Genomic DNA, 24254 nt, shown 5'->3' on the forward strand with positions numbered 1-24254 from the left:
TTGAAACAAGAAAGAAAAGTTTTTGAAAGTTTGTGGAAGTGTGAAAAACAAATGTCCCTTCAAATTCCAACACTGATGGCGCACATCAAAATGTACTGGAAGGAACATGGGAGAGTTTTAACAAAGTAGCTTTTTTGAGGAAGATAATACCTACCATTTTCAAGGTTGAAGTCAGTTCAAAGAGTGATAGAAAAGTCAACGTGCAAACTGAGAAGAAAAAATGATTTTGTTCACAAACGTTAAATGCACAAAAATTTTATCCTGCAAATTCTTATGCCTTTTTCAAATGTAAGAAGTTCACATAAACCATATGTTGCAGCATGTCAGTGGCATCCACATTAATGCAACTATTAAAAAATGTGGTTCCTTTACCAGTTTACCCTGCTGGCTCAGAATCTAGCTCTGAAATACAGAACTCATAGAAACAGAACAACATAGCAGTGACAGGGCAAATAATAGAAAAAATGATGATTATAATTTTGTTATCACAGTTGTGAACATTTCGCATTTCTTTCATTACAATTATATACATGTCCCATCTCAACCATTTTCAGTTAATTGAGATCATAAAAATGTTACTCTGCATGCTAAATGTATTTATTATAGTTTATTTATTTTACTATTATCAGAAAGGAATTGTTTAAATGGTGTTGGTCCATTGATCCGGAGGACAGACCTACCGCATTACAGCTTATGGAAAAGCTGGGAACTCAGAGCACATTGATAACTCCATGTCTGTCAGCACCATCATCCTGTAAGGAGATATCAAACTCCAATGACCCACCGCCCCCTCTTCCACCAAGAAACAACAAAAACAAGTTCAAGATACAATCACCGATCACAAAGAGAAAAGCGCTAAGTTTGCAGAGATCGCAGTCAACGTGTACTCCGCAGTTGAAGAGAAAACATGGCGAGAAGAGCCAGGATGTGAAAGGGAACTTTCACAGATCGAGCACCCTGACAAAAAAGGATATAGACACCATCATTAAAATACAGCAATCGAAACAGATGACGTCAGGATGCAAACGGAAGATATCATCATCTAAAAACCAGTTCATGGAAGGAAAGCAACAGGAGTCCGGTAAAAATCAGAAAACAGGAAGTATAAAAGAAAAAAGACATTCCAAATGTGCTGTGGAGGACTCTGCAGTGAAAAATCAGACAAATGGACTCATAATTGGCAAATCAGACAATTCAGATCATACAGATGTGCAAATCATCATAAACAGTGTGGATAATGATGATGGTATCGGAAACGACAGTATTGCATCGGATGACATGTCGATGAATTCTGGATCAGACAGCCGACATCAGTCCACAAGCAGTCAAGATAGCCTGCTGCCCCGTCATAAAAGCAACAAACTGAAGAAAGTGCCGGTAAATCGCAGTGCGATAAACTTTGAACACTTTCCTGCTAAGCCATCGCTGTCTCTCACAGAAGTCATGTCAACCATTGTATGAAGACATGACATTTGGATTTCTGCCGTGAAGCTCAGAACTCACATTAGACGAACTTGTATTCACATTTTATACATGTTGCACAGAGTAATGTGACTATGAATATATACTTAAACTAGGGTATATATTATTACAATTATTACAAGATAGTTTTCATCTTCTGCATCTTTTGTAACTTCATCTTAACTGTAACAATTGTATATTCAAAATGCCTTAACTTCTTAAGTTTCACGAGGTCACCATTAAAATTACCAGTACTTGTCATGAAAGCTTTGATATTAGCCTCTGTAGCATTTAAATATCACAGGGAACATCAGTATGACATTGAAAAATGTTATCACATCATATACATGAAATAACAATAGGGTAAACATCTTCAAACAGATATACAACTGATACAAACTCTGTATCTTTTTATTAAAAATGTCGGTATGATGCCAAAAGTTAACTTTTAAAAAACTTAATCCAAGTCAAGACAAAATGGCAAAGCAATGCAATGCAATGCAATGGGAGATGTACATTTTTTTCCCCGTGTGACTTTTCACTTTATATAAAAAACTGTACTACAAGTAGTTTATTACCCCATATGAGTGAATGTTTTAGGGTTTTACATCATATATCCCACTGAAGTTCAACACTGAAACTGAAATATTGTCAGTTTACCTTTCCAGAAATCAGCAAAGTCAATTGCATGCATAGATGCAACTGACACTGTGAAACATTTATCTATATAGAAGGACCTTGACTTTTTCACCTGCCCTCAGCTCATAACAAAAAAAAATAAAATTCCTTCTATTCTATAGGTATCGAAGTTTGTCTGTTTCAATTGAGAACCAGGTTCTGAAATTTTGAACAGTGTATCGGACATTTTCAGAGAGCTTCACAGTGTATTATCAAAAAATATCTCAATTCCAGGGTTTGCATATGCCCCTTTCCTTATTTGTGTTCCATTTCTCATTCACACTTACAATAGAAGCACTAACAAACTCACATTGCACTTTTCATGTTTACAGCTAGGGTGTTGTCAAAAAATTGTGAATTCTCTGAACATCATTAACAAGCTATACTTTTCTCTCATAGTGCCGTCATTTTTAAAACGAGACTCAGAAACACGTTTCACTGATACTAGTATTACCAGTAACAAAGGCCAAACACGCTATTAATAGGAGCCTAAGTTTAAGACATTTTCCTCTATAATTTTGAGCGAACATTTACCATTTTTTTAAACGAAAGCATATTTTCTGATGCACCAGTATTTCAAGCAATGAAGTATATGTCACTCTAGACATGCAAACATATTGAAGCAACTCAAACATTTACCTCACCGTTTAAGAGATTACAAGTTATTTATAGGACTTTTTCAAACACCATCATCCTGTAATGTAGTGCTGTTTATGACATAATCAAATTTTAAATACACTAGTCTTTATCTTCACTGATACAGCAGGAAAAAATATTCAAAGATAGTCGTATGTTTTCTCAGTTTTGTATATTCTGTACATTGATACGTGGAACTCATTTGTGGAAAAATAAGTTATTTCAATAAAATCATAGATTTAATAAAAGCTTTTATCACACTTGTATGATTTTACCTACATTTTGCTCATCACTTGTTACAGTGACAATTTGAAATGTTACTTTTAAATCTCAGGATCTCACAGCAAAATCAAATCAAGGTTATAATTTTACAAGGTACAATCCACCTCTATGTAAGATGATGTATAGTTTTGGTTGATGTTCAAAATATTTATCAAAAATTTACTTCAAAAGTTTAAATTTGTCTTTTTCCACTAAATTATAACACTGATTAATATTATTTGTCTCCAACTCCAAGTTTGGGTGATATCCAATGCTATTTAGGTGTGCACCTCTTGAAATATGACTGTATGCAACCAATTACTTCAACTACGACAACTACAAATTCCAAACAGATTCACTGGATACCTGTTCTGCACAATATATCAGAATCCCATGTCTGAGATAGACTACAGGAATGAATCAATTTTTCCGTGTAGTATTATTGAACTGGAAAATTTTCCCATGAGACATTGTGACATCAGAATCACTTGACTTTTTCAGAACCCAAGTGACAAATTTCTTGGTATTTATTGTCTTTTCAACGCCGTTTTAAGTGTAGGTGCGCACAGCTAGCACAGTTTTCAATTTGATGAAGGTTTCTTGGTTAGCAAGGAGAAGATTTCATCATATGGCCAATGTTCTGTAGTGCAACTTCTAAGTCTCAGCCCTATGGGAAATGTGCCCTCAACAGATTGGTTTTAATAGCCAGGCCACGTACTGCATACCAAGCTCGGACTTTGCTTGCACATTGAGCCAGGTGAAAGTGAAAATGGGCTGAATATAGTACACATCTCAAAAATAAGTTTTAAACTTTTGCTCAAACTTTTCTCAAGAGAACTTTAAACGCTCTATCATAATCTTGCAAATTTTAGAATCATAGAAACTAGCCTCCTAAAATTTCCAGATGCTTGAATTCAAAATGGCTAATACACCAGAACTTCTAATATGGGAAATATTTATGTTTTTACAAAAAAAGACTGCAAACTTTCACTATACAGGTTTCAAAATGAGTCCACATAAGCAGCAAACCAGAAAATTATTGAAGAAATTTTGCCCGAAAAATTGTCCCTGAGGCGCATTTCTCTACTTCAAGTTGTCAAGAGCCAAAGAGTGCTATATTCCAACAAGGGGCTGAGAGGGAGTCAAGAATACCTTATAGTATGATACGGGTCTTATTTTAGTATTGCTATTTATTTCTGTTTAGTCAATGTTCAATAATAGGCAGAAACATACTGAAACATCTCTAAATTTCCCCTGTCATTCCTGAAATTAGTTATAAGAGTATGTTTCACGAGGATTTAATTTCGCTATTTTGACTATTTTTTGTTGAATCATTTGTATCATATATGTATGATATGTGTCACTCTCATAACAATTTAAGACAGTTTCACTTCTGCCTATTCCATTGTCGTCAAAGTTAGTCATAAATGCAAACAAGTGGTGCCTATACAGAAAGTGAAATAAAGCTGGAAGGCACTCTTTACCAAAACGAATTTTTTTCATGATAACTATCATGACAAAACGGTGCCCACAAGTTATATAAATGGCGGGTGTAAGCATATTGCGGACACGTCACCAGTAACATGTTGACATTTTTGTAAACATTCTAACCCCAACACTTCGGAAAAACAATTCCATGCCTCGTTTTCCAAACCATAGACGCTTTTCCTGGGGGCGTGGGAGTCTATTTCGACCCGACGGAAGCTACATCACGACCACTGAAAAAAAGGCAATGGCGGATGGTGTAAAATCGAACCAATGACATCACATCACCAAGTGACATGTATGTCATTGATTAATGTAAGGCTTAGCCGTCTGATCGTTATCGTCACCTTTAAACTCATATCGGTTCATATTTCATATTGTCAGCTTATTGAAATTCAATAGAAAATAAATCTCTTGCGACGGTGAAGCACATATTCACGTCTGAACGATTACCTAGGAAGAGTGCATTGAAAATATGTGTTATATATATATATATATATATATATATATATATATATTATATATATATATATATATATATATATATATATATATATATATATATATATATATAAGAGATAAGATAAACTCTACAGATCATCAATTATATTTGTATTTTTGATCGAGGTCGCTAAATTTGTCCATAATAAAGCGCACAACTTGCATGTAAGCTTAAGTGTAAGCCCATTCGTACGTCACTGCGTGAGGATTCGATTTTTCATTTTTTTATTTGTTATTTATTTATTTATTCAGTTAATAATACCATCTATCAGAGAGTGCGGCAAGGTACGATATGAAGGGTCAGCACTGAATTTTACTTTTACAAATAGCGTACATTTGATCATAGTCTTTGATGAAACTGTACTCATTGATTGATGCCGTTACTATTCAGAGAACAAACGTAACACTGTACTAGCTCGTACTTTATTTAATCAACAATATTTATGTTACGTAGATGTTGATTTAGTCCTGACATCTCTCGGTAACTGTTTGAAGACAAAACAAGCCTGATGAGTGTGCAAAAATTGCATGCAACGCCACCCACATCAGAGAAAATTTATGTTGGCGTATGTGCATAATGACTGGTACGTGACGAGAAGTACGCCGCTTTTGACAAGCTCTGTCCTCAAGTGCGAAGATATGTAAATGTGCTTGTTGATAGATACCCATCTTTCTCTATCGATACCGATACAGGTGATAGACTCAGTGTGTGGAGGGACTGTAGATGCATCAACTTCGGTGAGCAGTAATGTAGCAAACTCATGTGTTCTCCACATTACTGCTCACTGAAGTTGATGCATCTACAGTCCCTCAACACACTGAGTCTCTCACCTGTTCAGGCACGGTTACTTAACCGTGGTTCAGCCGATACCGAGTGAATACATTGGGGAATCAGGAATTGGATTAAATGCTTATAGAAATAAGAAAATTGAAAAAGAAAAAAGAAGAATAAATTAACATCGATGGCCGAAATATCCATGGCGAGTTAACTCACGGTATAAAAGCTTACATGGGGTAGCATTGCAGCCGTTCAAACCGGTCAAATATTATGTTATTTTCACATGATAAAAATTAATCCTATTCTTAAAGCATTTTTACGGTCACTCCACATGTGGAGTGACCGTGGTATCTTTGCCATATCAGCGACAGGAACACTTAACTGCTTTTGCGGGAAGAATGCAGTATCTCCGACAAGCCTCATCAGCCTACAGATATCAATATAAATTACACCTTAGACTCGGTTTTCTCGAGGGTCTATGATTACACACAGTAATGAAAATTGTCAAATCAAGCTGATACATCTAATTATTAGCGTCGCACCGAAAAACAAAACAAGATAGGACCGAAGAGTGCATTGTTAGACCACGGTTTCAGAACTATTTAACCATAAATATTTAACTATTTAATCATTTTCGTTTTCCAATTGCCCCAACTTGATGAATTCGAAGAAATTTTCTACAACGGTAAAGTGTATTTAACCATTTAATCATTTTCGTTTTCCAATTGCCCCAACTTGATGAATTCGAAGAAATTTTCTACAATTTACGATCAAAATCCGCACATCGCGGAAATAGCCAAAGTTTCGGTTATCACTTCGAAACAGACCGTCTTTCCACAATTCGTGGGACTTGCTCTGTGGTGGGATTCTGGTCTATCTTTTATAGTTTTACATTATAATTCGAAAGTATCGAACACTTGTCTCTAAAACTACCCATTATATTGTACATAAAATTAAGATGCTATAATAATACATATCATATATGATATTATTCACATGCCATACAAACGCCGACTGAAATCCGCATGGATATGCACTGAAAGAACCGGGGGAACAGTGGTTTGACAGCGGTTTCAAAAGTAAACTTCTACAGGACGAGTGGCCGTCGATGTGTCGTTTCGTCGAGGTGGTACATTGATCTCAAGTTTGTTTTCACAACATAGGTGTGTTTATGTTATCCATTATCACATCGTAAATCGGTGTGAATGCACTTGATTCAACACCTGGGGATTATTCATAACAGACGGAAACTGGCCTGCATGGTATCCGGGACCGAAGGAAGTAGCATAACAATAGAGACCAAACGATGAGAAACCACTACAAACTGTATAGGCCCTAACTGCAACTCGTACGAACTTGTCACTTTTCTTTTACATGTAAGCTTAAAGAACAATATTATCACGGTCCGTAAATGTAGAAAAATTGTAAATGACAAAACAAATGTATAGGCTATATCGGGATTATTGCCAAATTGTGTGTAAAATTTTAGCCAGCAACTTTTTGTCGATTTTTCCTCAACCACGCGGACTGTGCCCATGATACTAAATTGTCGACGCTCTGTTTTTACGCCCATTGCTCAGTATGCGGAGGTCTCGCTTGTATTGTATCTGCATGCTCAGCATTAACAAGTACATGCTAATAGATATAGCTAGCTAATCAAACCCGAAGTAAGGTGGTTGATGAATGTCTTCGAACGTCTCTTTGTGCCATGGTTTCGGAAAACAAAATTGAAAGCTTATATTTGTGTGTCGGGAAAATATCTACTTCTATTTCCCATTCTTGACTTATTCTCACTATGCCATCTTTGATCACGCCAATTATTACAATAGTTCTTTCCAATAAAAAAGGTAAATCTGTGTATTTATGTACTCTTGATTATTCACATACATGTACTTAATCATACTAGGGTGGTTACAAATGGATGTGTGTGCAAGAAGGAATTTCACTGAAATGTTGATTCACTATACATGGTTGTCTTTGATGAAACTGTGAATGATTTTTTTCCGATACAAAAATAGGTAAATCTGTGTGTATGCTTGATTATTCATATTAATGTACTTGATTATATTACAATGGATGTATGTGCAAGAAATTGGACTTTGGAATTTCACCGAAATGTTGATTCACTATAAATGGTAGTCTATGAGAGAACTATGATCAATTTTTTGCCAATATAAAACATAAAACTAACAATATTTGTGCATTTATAGACATTTGATATCTTATATACACTTTGCCATCTGTCCCATACATTTTTGTCTCTTGTTTATCGTTCAAAATGTTTCCGTGCACGCTGTCAACATGATAGAAATGGACATTCGTCATCGTTGACGAAACGCGTGATTGTTTCAATGACGAATTCCACTAATGTTTATTGAATGTATCAAAAAGGAAGGTTTAGTTAATTTTTAAACTCCTCGCGCCCAAATGTAAATAAAATACCTAATAACATTAACCTTATATGGAATGAGAGAAAAACATGGTCACAGACGCAAATCAACATTTCGCCGCAATAGAGAATGTTATTAAATTTCCCTGGGATTTACACTAAAAAATCCTCATCAGTATGTGTTCCAGCAGCGATTTTCGCGGCAAACTTCTCCCCAGCATGAAAATATTGCATAAATTATGCGAGAATGCAAATGACATCATTGCGTCTAGACTCCTTGACAGGACGCGCCCTCTGTCTCCAGCTGTTCCACTAATCATTGTCATACCTCACAGACTCTTGATGTTTTCATCTTGAAAATTCTTTAAATTCACGAAAAATATCAAAAAAGTAAACTTGCTATCCACCTTACATTATAGTTATGCCCGAACGTCCTTTCAAAATGCCACGCGAACCTAACATAAGCCGACAGTCAAAAGCATGTTCCGCTTGACTTGCATTTCCCAGAGGGGTGATCCCCGGCAAAAGTAGCTGTTGCATTATTCATCAGACGGTTATTTTCAAAGGCACCCCTGTACGTAGGAGGTCGGTCCGCTCTTTACGATCTAGGTAACTTGTACGCGACTGCAAGCCAACAATAGTGAACGTGCCCGCTATTTCTGGAGGTCCCTGTTACTCGTCACTGGTTTCACTGGACCGATACGTTCCCAACATCTGACAGGAACAACAAGAAGTTAACGTAAAGTTAAGTGCCTGTCAACATTTGCCGCAACGCTTGCACAGTAACGCCGAGATGATTGTTATAATTATCGTTTAAAGTTCTACGACGATCTATCTGTTCCCGTATTCAAGGATTGACTTTGAAGAGAATATCGAGGCCTTGTTTTACAGGTGCTGTTTGATTTAACCGCGGGTTCGGTAAGATTCAAACTCTTTGTAGTTGTCACTGATTAATATATCTTCAGAATTTAGCGGAGAGGGATGCCAATATAATCCGATTAATACATTCGTCGGTAACTTGTTGAACTTTCGTAAGCATCGGCCGATTTCAACATGGCCGTCAGAGCTCCGGTTTTAATTTTCTTTGCTGCGTTTGGAGTTTCGTACATTGCCAGCATATCCTTGCCAAGATTAGTCGTTCCAAGCGATGCACAGCCTGGTTATGAACTAACCAGACTTAATCATGTCGGACAAAAATACACAATCAAAGAACAAAGTGATGCGAAAAACATTTTTGAAGTGTCGGTAGACGGTATCGTCACGACACGACGGAAGCTGGCCAAAAGGACAGACACTACGGTCACTTTAGCTATTGACCAGATAACTGAGACTGACTCTTGGCAAGAAGTTTTTACGGTGAACATAGTTGAAAGTAGTAAACTTTTGAGGTTCAAGAGAGACAAATATTTTGCTGCAGTACGCGAAAACAGCGCAGTCGGTGCAGTGGTCAGGACAGATGATTTCTATGCGATTTTGCCCGAAACACAAAATTTGGACACGAAAATAAGATATACGTTACTGGGAGATCACAGCGAAAGATTTCGATTGAAATTGCACCATGTGAATGGAATAAACCATGTCCAGATTCTCACAAACGAAGTGTTGGACAGAGAAGATATCGAAGAATACAAATTTAGAGTAAAAGCGGAAACGATGACTGAAGTCGCCGACTTCGTTAATGTTGATCTGACCATAACCATCATCGATCAAAACGACAACGCGCCTATGTTCAGTAAGGACGCATACACAGTTAGCATTCCTGAAATTACTGCCCGAAGAACTAAGATATTCCAAGTCCATGCAACTGATGCCGACACAGGCAGAAATGCCGCTTTGGTATATAGTCTCTTGGAATATAATCCACACTTCGCAATCGTTCCCAAGACGGGCGAAATAGTCGTGACCGCCCCCCTGGAAGCTGGAAATGTTGAACTGACTGTTTTTGTGAGGGACCAAGGCGAGCCGGTACAAAATGGCCTACCGGCATCACTCGTAATAACCATAACCCCTGCTGACAGGACACTTCGGTTCGAAACTGTTATTCAGAATGCGGTGAGTTATACTCCTGATGGAGACGAAGATGACGTCGAGCTACTCAATCGCCAAAGACGGGACACCTTACCTGAGGTCAGTGCATCAATACGGGAAGACGCGTCCATCGGAATGCCCGTTGTCGACATCAATAATATCCCGAGTGATCCCACGAGGGACCGTTTTAGGATGGTGGCTCCGGTAAACCCAAGATTCCTAGTTGATTACAACAGTGGACGAGTGACAGTAGCTAAGCCGTTGGACAGAGAAACCAGCCCAGTTGAAGAGTTTAGTGTTGAAATCACTAGAGAGGGCCAGTCAGGAGGTGAGTACAAGCGTGACAACTTTCAATTCAATGCTTTTCCGCATTAGACTGGACATAAAGAGACTTGGTAGAGTTACGTTACATCTACTGATATTTTTATGTCACACAAATTTCAACATAAAAGGGCACTTAAAGAGAATGCCTCTTAAAGTGAAACCTCAGAGATGCCGCAGTTGTTTTGATTCCCTATTCAAGGATTAGCCTGCCGCTTGATATGTGTAATTAGAGGGTTATCAGAGTTGACAAGTGGGGTTGGATAAACTTTTACTTTCTACGCCTGGGGGCAGCCTTAGGTGAGGAAAGTTTACCTTTCTACCTGCGACTACATTAACACTCTATACACTGAGTGCAAACACATTCAATAATTGGTGTCAAATGTCAGTTACATTGACAAAAACATGCCAGAACCATTGTAAGTAACTGCCATTGATACAAGGACCATAACCACCCTTGACAATAGAAGTAGAGTGCCTATTGTTACCACAGTTTACAAATAATTGGTTCACAAATAATCTATTAACATTGAGACAGAAGCGTCTTTTTTTTCCTCCATGCACAGTCCCTTGTGATGAAGGGACTGAGCTCCATGCTATCATGGAGCTACCAAGGTAGCTCCATGAGGGCAAAGGTACGGCAAGCTTGTTTCCAAAATAAAGTGAAATTATGTTGTCTTTTGTACATCCTCTCAGAGGAGATAGGTGTGAATATTAGACCTGACTGTCTTATTGGAGTGATCTTTTCATGAAAACTGCAGTGCTGAAATATCACCTGTATTCCATCAAGAGTGTTCAGCGTTTACCTGTTCTCCATCATGTACTATTGATAACTGTATCAGTAAAACACCTTTGCCTTATGAAGCTTACCTTGTATGTGGCCACCTTTTCAAACTTAAAAGCTATGCACATGTAGTGCTGAGTTTGTAAAAGAGGGCTATATAGATATGCTACACTAACAAGAAACCATAACAGGGTCTTTGGTTTCTCATGAGCAGCAGCCTATCACCACAGCCCTTCTAATGTTTGACTAAAATTTGAAGTTAAAATCTCAAAAAAAACCATGATTACTGATTATATTCAATGGTGAAAAAGGAATGACACGACGCACTCTCATACTTGTCCCCAGTGACTTTACAGGCGTTTGGTTTTGTCTTAAAGTAATAAACTTGGCTTGAGAATGTTTAACTTCCATTGATGCTGATACCATGGAGATGGGAAGGTCCCTTCCCACTTCCTTGCTGATAATACCAAGGTCAGGGCTCAATAATCTTTGAGTGAAATGATTGACTGTAGTCTAGTAACTATATTTGGCTGATCATCTTCACTGGATTTCTCTCGTTGCAATGCAGATAATTAATAAAAGGTAAATCCAGACTTGTGATTTGTAGGTGTTCAGTTTAATTGTAAACTTCAGTCTTTGAAATACAGATAGATATTTTATTTAGGAACACATAGTCAAAGTACCAAACAACAGGGGCATATATAAAACCTGCGTTGTGCCCTTTCCAGAAATGCTTGTTTGAACCCCAGTGAAAGGCAAGATGCTTCCAGTTCTAAAAATAAAACATCAGTTTGTTTAAAGGCAGTACCCAGAACTCACCAAATACATAGAGTTTGATATGTAGAGATATCATTCCCTTTCTCAACTCAGGCTATTGGCCAAACACAGTCACATTTAGTAGTGTTGTGGCTGGAGGTATAAAAAGCATAGTTTCAGTGAGACTGCTACTGGCTACCATAATTTGTCTACTGTATATTCAGACTGCTGTGGTTGTAGATGTCAACCCCAGTCCCTAGCCAAGCCTATGTTCCTCATTTGTTTGCAGTCTGGAAACAATAACGTGCCAAATTTTAGGATAGCCAGTAACTCTTTGTGGTGAGGTCATGCATAGACCCTTGTTTTTCTCAAAGGTCTATGGTTCATATCTTTGGTTTAAATCAGTGCTACTCCAAAAACTCAAACACATCTATCTGCGTGTAGATATTACTCGGTATAACTCGATGCAAATTTGCTTGTTAGGTTGTGTGAGTGAAATCACGGTCCCTCCACAAAAGGTAGAGGGACTGTGGTGAAATCTAGCATGGTCAGGGCTGTAACCAGTGACAGCTTGAGCAAAGCAAGGGAAAGTACTGTTAAACATGTCCTTCAGCTGGCACCTTTTTAAAACAAATTAAGCTTAGAGCTTAAATTCACTAGTTTAAGATGCTACATTAAACTTTTTCCCATGTTTACCATGGTTAGGGTATCTTGTTAGCTGAATTGAAAACCTGCTGATTGCAATGGAAATACTGAGAAAACATGCAGCTTATTCAAACAATCAAAGTGATTTATTACATATTTTTCTAGAAAATAACCATTTCTGGCCTATCCGTATGTATACCATGTAGGGAGGGGTTGCTCTTGTAAGTTATCAGGAAGTCAGACCTGAAAATGTTAACCTCTTCCCAGGACAAGACTTTTGCTCGATACAATTCCAAAGCCCAAAAAAGGCTTTGGTTATGTGTGGACCGTATAACAACGCGTATAGTAGATGCCCATCACAGATCAAAGTAGGGTTGTTTTATTGATACAGTAGACTAAAAATCCCATACAAAAGTTGGGTAATAGGTACATGTAGATTTTAACTTCAGTCCCATATAAGTTGGTTGTCAGTTTTTCACCGGATGCAGGCTGCGGTAGTGCTGAACAAGACACAGTATTGTGTCGGCAAATAGTAGATGACATCAAAAGAATACCATTTTTAACATTCATCTCATTCCGACATGTATGTATTTAATGGATTCTTTTCTCAGATGTTGCACATTCAGAGTGTGTCGAAAGTTAGAGAAGAGTCTGGTTGATGTCTACAGTATTTGAAAGGTCTTATGTCTAGAACAGCTGCAAATATCTTTCAGACACTAAAATTTGATTTGAATTTGAATGTATTTTGATACATTTGATGGGCTGTGTCCTGATTTGTTAGGCTCCCGATAGTGAGGTTATCTAAAAGTGTCACACCTTTCTGAAAATAGAATCATCAGTAAAAAAACAAGATGTTCAAATTATTCCAAGCAGCCGCCGTACTGATGATATCATGAGTACAGATAGATGTGAAATGACAAGTCTACACATTATTGTAGTTCAGAAATCTTTGAGGAAAAGTAGCAAGCTATAATTATTTTACTGTCGGTATAAGTTTTAATATTTCCTGTCTGCTCACTGTATTTCCAATCTAACTCTGTCTTATATTTCCTGTCTTATTTTCGCCTTCGATCTGATCTTTCCATCAGCTGTACCTTGACTGTTGTGACATGAGTAGAAGTTACGTCAGCAGGTCCAGTGGTCTGTCTGGCCTCAGCCATACCACTGTACAAGAATTTTACAGACAACTGACTCTGTTCAGTGAAGTTTTCATTGACTGTCTCTGTCTGTTCACAGAGAAAATATCTGTCAACTCCCTGCTCTTCTCTGTCTCCGTCTCTCCGGGTCTCCTCTGACAGTCAGATCTACAGTTTCGTTTTCTGTTCATTGATACTAAAGTACATCTCTGTCACGCTTGTAGTGCACTACAGTGACCAAAATTCATCAATTTATTGTCTATGCATCAGAAAAGTTCGTTTCTCCCTCTACACACACACACACACACACACACACACATACTCTGTCTCTTAGAAGAAGAAGCTGTATAAATCAGGAAAATCAAATCCCCATTTTCGTCAACATGTAACAGTATTTAAATTCTGATTGGTCATGATAGACAGTGCATGTGTTCAAATCAGCATAAAGGAAAATTCAACTTCGGTGACTGGAAGACAATGACCTTACCAACCCTCAAAGCCAAGACAATAGCTGTCAGCTGTCCCAGGCAAGACGTTGACCTTACTAAACAAAGTTAATGCCCCTAAATTCCACCAATGTATCAACAATATATATGCAGACCATTGATTGTTCCTTACTAATTTTCCTGTTTTTGATGTGTTCGGCATGTATGACCACAGAAATATTCTACAAACAAACAAAACAGGTAGGATGGTCTACGTCAGGGTATGGATGTGACAGGCCGTTAAAGGTGGAGCTATTTCAAATATATCCTTCCTGACTCCTCCAAACCTAACCCCTCTCCCCCAGTGATGACCTCTTAACGACGCTATTGTTCTAGAGTGTGTTTAGAAATGGTAATTGTATGAGTCATGCTGTTTGTCGCTCTGCTTCAAATAAAACAGATGTGCAACGGAAGGAAATGAGTATGCTGTTTATCAAAGTTAATATCAGTGGAATTTGCAGGCCCAGATTTGTTATAAAACTTTAATTATGTTGAGTGGAAAACAGTCAGTATGTGGTGAGCATACATGTACCTTAGTCAGTGTAAGAAAATACTTTGCCATCATGATCCGTTAATTAGCATTTTGTGAGAGGCTTGTCGTATATTTATTAGCTTAGGTAGTTTGCATATTTAAATCAGCATGTCTTCTGTTCTTGTTGATGTAAAATGTGAAAGTTATCTTGAAATTTAAAAATATATATATTATATATAAAATGTAAATTTACTTTTTCTCATTGTAAAATTATTTGTAAATTACTAAGCAGGGAATAATACTGTTTTGGTGGAGGTAATTCCTAAAATTTAGAGAGAATAATGTGCTATTGTTGCTGTGTTCAGTGTTACTTGACATAACACACTTGGAGAAGTATTTGTTAACATATTTTAAACACCAAGATTAAATGGAATCTCTGTTAAGTATGTCTCAAAAATGGAAAATAACTGTTGATGTTTGAAAATAACCAAGTAATCTAGATTAGTCGTCAATGCAGTTTCAAAAGCTTTGATACATAATGTTTTGGACATCCAACTCACTCTCTCTTTGGCGTTTTTGAATCACAAGTGGAGAGCAGTTATTATTTTGTAGATGCTGTGAGTTCAGCTTCATCTGTCGGTTATATTACGGGACATTTTGAAATATTTTTTAATCTGAAAGGAAATTTCTGGATGCTTTTTAGTATTTATCCACTTCTAATAAATAGCATTATCAAATAGAGAAATATTACACCCATTATCTAGTACAAGAAAATTGGCTTGACGTAGAATGAATCTGAATGGTAGACCAAGATAGTTGATAAAGTCAGAACGTATTAGACCATGAAAATTCCATGGTAAGCTTCAGTTTGGTACAAGTCCAAGCTTGTGTACAGTCAGTGATAAAACTAAATTTGCGAAATCAAAATTTCATTTGCCCTGCCCATACTAAAATAACTTCATTATGTATAATATTGAGAGATTTCTAAAAAAATTAATTTGCATGCACATATTATGGACTATATTTGTTTCCATGTTCTTTCATGTAAATATTTTCACGATTCTACCAGGTATGCATGTGGTCAACAGTTATGTTGGTGTTGTCAGCAGAGATGGCGGTACAAGCCTTGTGAAAAGGATTAAAAAGTTAAAATTTAAACTGTGTGACACCCACACAGTGAATAGCTGATCAAGATTTATATGTTGGGGTATTTAGGTTATTAGCTGCATTCCGCACACCATGCGTAACTGTTACTATTTAGTACACCATTTCATGGCCTTTCGAGGTCACATCTATATATATGTGATGGAACTTCAAGAGGGAAGTTTGTTCAAAAATTATCAATTTGATCAGTTTTATACAATGTTTGAACCGGTCAGCCCAAAGTAAACCATTGTGACATTGCAGTGCAAGGGCAGTGTGATAGTGTCGAATAAACAGCTGGCATTGTCGCTATGGTATGTCCATGGGAGTCAAAGAATGTTCAAACATGACCTCAGATATGATTTTTTACCCTCAGCTGCAACAATAGAGCATAATTTATTCCACATAAAGACTGAATCTTGATGAATGTTTTGGACATAAAGTAATGAGTGGTAATTGGTAGACTTGCCCCAAGTCTGTGGGCATATGAATGTTAAACTAGAGTAAGGTGAGGTGATCACGAAATTGAAGCTATATACTTTGCAGACTGTCGCCTAAATCACAGGTGGAATGTGATGGCCAGCCAGTAACTGCTAACCCCAGAGATAGCTGAGGGACCAGGGCAAATCTAGGGTATTGTTCAGTCTTCATTCTGGGGACCCCTTAATTGGTGTTAGTAATGATTGTGTGCTGCAAAGAGCATGTTCTGCTCTGTACATACAGCTTTTTCACCACAGTGAAATTTTTGCACAGGCTCAAAACTTTTTGTAATGTAACAGTTGTTCACACCAAATGCTTCATTCACCACCATTGCTATGTACTGTGTGTTTTGTAAGACCCTTGTCACATTGTTGTTAGGCAGTATAGAATTCTGAGTTTTGTGGAGAAGCAAACCGTGAAATGAGTTGAAAAGGGAAAAAAGGTGTTTACACACTTAGAAGTACCCTGAAGTGTTCACTAGGCACTGGTCATGCATGACGCTCCTTAATAACACTTCACAAAGACGGCTTTCTTGCATTACAGCTAGTCTAAACTGACTTTTAACCATACAGCAGTATAAAACCTGGACTGGGCCCATACACTGGCCAGGATAGAAAGCTGACTGTCGTCCTAGACTGACAGATCTGTCCCTCGAGGCAAGGCAGTTAGACTAAGTCTAACTGCTGGTCACATACTTCAGTTCTACTACTAGGTGACTGTCACTGACTTTAAGACAATTTGCAAGATTTCTGCAGGATGTAAAAAGCGCACAGTTAGGTGTGAGGCAATACTCTGATCAATAGGTACAAGAAAACAATGCATGAGGTCAATAATAAATGACTGAGGCCCTTTAAAACTGTTAATGGGGTAATTAGTACAATAACAGTTGCACTTCAACAATGAACTGCTTAATTATTCAAAATAAGTTTTCTTAAGAAGAACTGTGGGTGAGAGCAGATATTAGGAACTAATGTGTAAAATTGCCAGAGTGTAAATCTATAGATACCAAAACAGTCTCTTCACAAAGTAGTAGAGTCATACTGTAGCAAATAGATCATGAGTTGAGTCTGTGTATCTTGTTGTGTTGCTTTCAACATGTGAAAACTTCTTCCAAGACACGAAGCGCTTTGTCAAAGAGCTATGTCAGCGGGTTTTTTTCTGTAGAAATTCAAAACCACAGTGTGTAACTTAGAGACTTGTAAGATCTGGCTCTAAGGTCCCTGAGATGCCGACTTTAAACCACAAGCATCTGTAAACCAAGGAGTGTTTCGGCTCAAGAAAACTCCAGGACAATGTTGATCACTCTTGTCAATAGTATCTCCAGATTCCAGTCGGTTGGAGTGGTTCAAAGTATGCCTGGTCACTTTTGTTCCAGTGAAATTCAAGCAGTTACAAGTGGACATTTGCTTTACTGTAGAAATTCCTAGTGGATCATAAAACTGCCAAGCCTGCATGCACGTCTTGTAGTAACATGTGCGTGGACACTATAGTACCCTTTCATTGATGGTTGTACAATTTATTGCAATAGTTCATGAAGTCTGACCTACTTGGCAGCTGACAGGTACTGAAGGATGTTCTTAAGACGTGTGTCAGGTGTAACTGTTATCAGTAAATAGATGTTCAAAGATAGGGCAAGGCCAGGCACTGAAACTTGACTCCCATTTGGAATATTTTGATGGCAGTTACATCAACATTTCAAAATAATGTGTTTTACTTTACTGTTATCAGGGGATTTTATCTACCTACCAAAAGTTTTGTGATGTGTTCTGTATTACTTTTTAAAACAATCGGAAGCCATACAGACACAATTAGCCTTTTTGTACCTAGCTGATGAAAACCTTGAAGTAAAATTGAGAAAGCAGTGTATCTATCATAACAAACATTGCTTTGTTATGTCAAGAGAAGATAAAACTGCAACAAAGAAAGCGTTGGAATGAGAGTTTATTGATTTCTATCGTAAACACTTTTTTATTGTGCACTGCGAAGTAATAATAGAAATGACGTAATTGACCTGAGATTGCAATACTTGACCTTTATACTGCATGTATAATTATATTTCTGTAAAGACTAGCAATTATTATGAAATTTATAGTTTGTATACTCAAAATGGCTTCAGTTTTTGTATGTTTTAACATTTTCATAATATTTGTAATAGCTTTTAAATTTCAAGCTATCAGTAGAGATTTCTTTTGAAAACTCATTGACAACATATCGAATTGAGCTACTCAGTGATAACATATTACTCATAAAGTTTGAAAGTTTTTGATTTTCAGCAGCCGTGATGTCAATGTGCCTGCTTCCATAAATCTGTAGCTCTCAGAAATTGCAACACTGAGCATTGCAAATCATTATATAGCGCTCTGTCCATTAATACACATCCATAGGTCGGCAGTCTACAGTGAAAATTGAGGCTGACATGGACAGAGCTAAATTTGACTTGGAGTCATAGTAGCCAGTGTCGACAGACTGGTGACATCTTTGCCTGACCTATCCTGAAATAGCTCAGTCACAGTTGCTGTGCAGTCTCTCTGTTGTTTCACCAATCATCGTATGGTGTCCAATTTCAGTCCACTCTCATTTCCTGCATGTGTTTTACCACTGAGAAATCTGCCAATATGATATAGTTAGAATTATGAAGACGCTGGGAACCAGCCAGCATGCCCATGATCACTCTCACAGCGTTAGCCTGGGAAAATGTACATATCAGCAACTTGTTTACACTATGCTTGCAGAGGCCGTGTTGACCTTTGTATTAGGGCTGGCAGTGTAAATATGAAATAGTTTTCTATTTCAACATTTTGACATTAGTTTATTTTCAATGTAACTTCAGGGCATAAAAGAGCAGAAGTTTATTACCTTGTATAACTACAGTAATACAAGTTTGTTTTGTGTTCTAAAACAGCTGTACAGCAAAAATGGGTATCTGGACAGACACACTGTGAATTTGGCAATTTGAAATTGGATATGAAAATCTGATTGAGTTTACCACGAACTATGTGTGACTCAATGTGAAAGCTGTGACATCTTGCTTTTGAAAGTGATAGTGGTGAGATCAAGTATGCTTGATCTAGGTCAGCCCATTCTGATGTAATGATGTTTCTAACTTTCTTAAGTTTCCCATGCCTTGAAAGTGAAATTTCACATATTTTATCATAATCTTATACTTGTTATGATGGTTAGGTTATCATAAAACTTTCCAAGGTTGGGTAAATTTTACGTGACAAAGTGGAGTTTCGTTACGTACAGGAATTTCCTGTGAGACCAAGCCAAAGTTTACTTTTGAAACACAGCAATTCTATATGAGACAGTGTTAGTATATGTCTATTTTAAGACAAATGTAACTCTGGAAGTTGGTATAAACAAAGATTTTCTGCAGCAGCACAGCAGAGTATCTAGAATCAATATCAGCTCTTAGGTTTGTCCAAATCAATAACTCTGAGACATCACACAGGAATAGAGTCATTCACTGCTAGATTTGTTTTGTCTCTGAAAGGGGGATTTCAATTCCAGGCTCTTGATCTGGCTTTGTATAGTTTTCAATAAATACAAATCAATAAATTAAAGTGACTTTGTTCACCCAGAAGGACAGGATATTCATTGAGTAATGCCATATCAAGGGTTGAATTTCTCTTCATCACAATTTGTGACTTTTGATAAATGCAGCTCTGAGAGATCAAACACACTTCAAGACATGGTGGCAGCGTTTTTGCTTTCATTTGATCAACTTGGTGTTGTAACTATTCGACTTCTGGGACTCAAGACAGCATCGTCTGAAATACTGAAGAGTTCTAAAGCCATTTATATACTTATATTTAGTGACATTACCCATAAAATGTACATGTTTGTGTCGCATCTCAACAAACCCCAGTCCAGCCCCATTGATTAGATTATGGATTGGGTGAAACAACAACATTGTGCTGCTAACTGAATTCAAGTTTTCAGGATAAACAAGTTTTAAAAGTGTTTTGTTCAAGTCTAGTATCCATGCAGTGTATTTGGAGCTCTGCGGATTCCCAAAACACAATATTTGATTCGAAACAGAAATATAGGTACTAGAGTAGAATTTCCTGGATGAAAGATTACCTACACTGTTAACAGTCTTCAACATTCTCGTTTGTGACTGCAGTGGTTAGATTATCTTCAGCTCTGGATACCTTTCACTATCTATACATCTATCTGCTTTGGTCACATTGTATCATAATCATTCGCCAGGTTGGTCGTCTCCCATTCCATTGGTATTTTATTTGTCAAGAACATCCCACTCATTTACAGTGTGCAAAGAAGAAAGGATTTGGGTTCTATGGTTACATGAGACGTCCCAAGTGTTTTCTTGTAATCTTCTGGAGGAATTTCTTAGAAGTGGTAAACATAGATTTGTATCAATATGTCCAGTGTTTATCTTTCTCATTTCAAACAGCATTTCAAATATTATCCAAATAATGCCCATTCATAAGCAAAGAGTACTGGAAAATATTTCTCTCAGTGATTGTATGTATGTATGTATCTCTACAGAAGGTAAACCTTATGTAACATATGAGAATATGATCATATTGAGATATGATTGTCAAATGATTGAGGATTCAACCTTTCAATGATGCCAACCATCAAACAGTTCAACCAGAAAATGGACATAATTACTGATTCATTGTTCTAGGACATATTCGTGCATTTTGTTAGTGGTGGCTGTAGGGAACCGGACATGCACAGAGAGATCGACTCATGTGTTGGATAAAGTTCCTGTTACTATTGTCGTAAATGAGCAGTGTTCTCCCAGGCCATTTTAGCGTAGCGGTCCCGCTACGCTTTCGCCTCTCCCCACTACGCTTTGATTCTCCCCGCTACGCTTTAAAATATTCCCGCCATCCTTTAGTTCACACCCTAGCGCTCTGCGTAGCTACCAGCTGTTGCATGCATTGTCTACACGTTAGCGCTCACTGCAACTCTCAACCTGGTGAAAGAGTGGAAGGTGTGAAGTATGGTATGCGTCCGATAACTTGTCCGTAAGTGTTGAGAGGAACGTTAAAACATAGAAGAATCGGCTTAGTTGTTCACAAGTTTTCATTCTACAACGACTATTACGACCAACAAAGACCTTAATAGTCGGTATACATCGAGGACAAGTATTCACAGAGTTAGGCGTTGTAGCACTAGCGGGGCCTTTGATCACATTCCCATGCTTTGATCAACGACATGGACCGCAAAAGAAACAAAAGAAGCAGTTGACTAGTGAGGTTGATTATGATTTTACAACGATAATCTTTTTTTTTGTCCAAGTACGATCACGATCGCGATCGAGTTCACATTGCATAAATTCCAATATGGCGGCGGCCATGTTGGCCGACGTGTTTATAACGTGTTGACATTGATCCTGGCGTCGCGTGTGGTTCCACTCTGACACGTTCTCTGAAAGATTTTACACCTGATTTTCGAGTGATTCTAGTCGTACTTAGTTCATGTCTTGTGATCATCTTGGTGGTATTTTTAAAATCAAGAATCGAACAACGATGTTCAGTGGCAGTGGTAGTTACGGGGGGGGGGGGGGGGGGGGGGGGGGGGGGGGGGGGGGGCTGGTTGAAATTGATCCCCGTGATGAAACATTATTCGTGTGTTTGTCGTTCAAAATGATATAAAACTAAATTACATTTGAATTGTGTAAAGCTTAAACTTATGATTTTCCTCTTTGTTGGCAATTTTTGACAATTTTATTAGCAATATATGTATTAATGAAACTCCAATCAGACGAAACCATTTCTTGCTTTTAATCTGAACTTGCTGTTACTGTTTGAATCTTCTATTTTAATTGCAATTGTACTATACTGTGATGATTTATTTAAGTGTAATAAAGAGTTTCCATGATGTTCAAATTGCATACTTGTGTGTTACCATTGCATTTTGTTGTGAGTGTACATGAATGCGTGGGTGCATGTGCAAGCTTATACCCATATGCAAATATAAATTAATGATATGCAAATGATTATGCAAATTAGCCGCTATGCTTTTGCTTGATCCTGGGGAGAACACTGATGAGATTACAGAATGACAAAAGTATTACTTCGTATTTCTATATGAGATAATTTCCAATTTTATCACAGAGTGAACAGTCATTGACTGTCCAAAATGCAACTTTTGCACTGTCTCTTGTGAGATTAGGCTGTGAAGGTACCAAAATGAATTACTATTACTTTAAATTTACTATCAATTTATATGCACAGAAGGCTGTATCTTTGTGCTGCCAATAGTATTTGTCTTACTAAATCAAAAAGTTTCATCATGAATTATACAATTTTACCATTGCATATAGATTTCATGGTCAAAGAGATAGTCTTTCTTCACACAGTGTTATTTTCAGGGTAAACTGGTTTGCAGTGGGAACTAAAATGGAAATAACACAGTTTTGTGTGTACAAGTTTCATTTGATGAGTGTTCCTGCTGATGAGAAAAAAAATAGTTAGGCCATGCTGAAACAGAAGAAAAATACCAGGATAATTAACTTTCTCATATTTAGCCTTGCAGGCTAATTGTGAGCGGTTTTGGATTTTCTGTTATTTGTATGAAATTACAACGAAATTTTTGGTCAGTTTATCCTGTCAAAAAGTCGGCATTATGCCAAATTGTCACGCTATTTGGTGGCGGCATATTGAAACAGTTATCACATTTCCAGGACAAAAGAGAATCATGAGAAGATTTTATTGAATGAGTGTAGGTGCAAGGTAGAATAAGCCATGAACAGATAGAAATTGAAACCAATGTGGCAGATATTTTTGTAGACTTGATGTCATGTGAGATAAGCCACTGAGCCCCATAAATTAAAAGGGAATGAGCCATACATGTATATGTTTGATATACCTTAGAAGTTCAAGCTTTACTTTCCATAACCCACAGATACATTTGCCATCTACTGTGTATTATGGAATCAATATGTAATAGAGCATATGAGAAAGTTAGTATCATCTCTGCCAGTCTCTATCCATATAATCTCTGCCAGTCTCTGTCCATGTAATTTCATTCACCATTGTACGTGGTGATGCTTACAGCCTTGAATATCTTTCTGAAGGTGGCTGGAAGTGGAGAAATTCAATCTGGACAAAATTCACATTTTCTTACCGTTTGTATTTGCTGACCAGATTTGAATATGAAGATCAGACTTTGTGTCACACACTGTCAGACTTCATTGAAATGAGAACTTGGAGCATTGAACAGCAGGGTGTCATATTGAAGCTTGTGTCTTGTGTCAAAGTTCAAATAGAAAATATTGAATTGCATGTTTAAAATGCCTTGTGCCCTTTGACTTCCAGTTCAAAGGTCAAATTTTTGCTAAAAAATGTTGAACATGGTAAAATTTATTTATTGTAGGGATGTAAGCTCTCTTTGTCTAGATGCTTGTGCTAGTTTGGTGTGGTTTCATTCCAAAACTACAGAGAGATTCTTGAGAAAAGCTTTCTTGTCCTGTTTATTTTTTATCCAAAAGGTACACTCTGAATAATTTAATGTATGTTAAATGAGAAAGCGAGAACTCACTGATATATACATGTATGTATGGATGGAAATTTTCTCCGATTTTCTGTGGTACCCCATGCTGTTTTACAAATGAGAGTGCATTTTGAAAGCTTGCCTGTTCTCATGTGATTTGTATGACTCACACTCGATTCCTGAGGAAATGAAAGTGTGATTGGCTTTTTCCAGATGCTGGAATAATTGATATGCTGTGATTCATGACCACCGGCAGAAGTAGCATGTATTAAACATGTCTTGTAATATTCAATTGGTTGGTGTCACAATGTTTTGCGATATGTGATGTATGCCTGAAGGCAAACT

General features: G+C 37.3%; 2 protein-coding genes across 5 annotated transcripts in view; both read left to right on the forward strand.

Annotated features, from left to right (window-relative positions):
• LOC139148261 (uncharacterized) overlaps window positions 1-2219 on the forward strand; it is a 31139-nt gene extending 28920 nt beyond the window's left edge. Inside the window, exon 19 of the mRNA XM_070719608.1 lies at window positions 630-2219. Within this exon, the coding sequence (XP_070575709.1) occupies window positions 630-1461 (832 nt within the window). The 3' untranslated portion in view covers window positions 1462-2219. The remainder of the gene's footprint in view (window positions 1-629) is intronic.
• Window positions 2220-8753: 6534 nt separating this feature from the next.
• The window catches only part of LOC139148262 (neural-cadherin-like), an 81309-nt gene continuing 65808 nt past the window's right edge, over window positions 8754-24254 (forward strand). For 2 of the 4 annotated variants that reach the window (XM_070719609.1, XM_070719611.1), the window contains exon 1: window positions 9099-10545. In XM_070719609.1, coding sequence (XP_070575710.1) covers window positions 9243-10545 — 1303 coding nt within the window. In that variant the 5' untranslated portion in view covers window positions 9099-9242. Of the gene's footprint in view, window positions 10546-24254 lie in introns of all 4 variants that reach the window. The other 2 variants (XM_070719613.1, XM_070719610.1) reach the window with 2 other exon arrangements.

Source organism: Ptychodera flava, chromosome 13 (assembly GCF_041260155.1).
Source record: "Ptychodera flava strain L36383 chromosome 13, AS_Pfla_20210202, whole genome shotgun sequence".
Taxonomy (NCBI): Eukaryota; Metazoa; Hemichordata; class Enteropneusta; family Ptychoderidae; genus Ptychodera; species Ptychodera flava.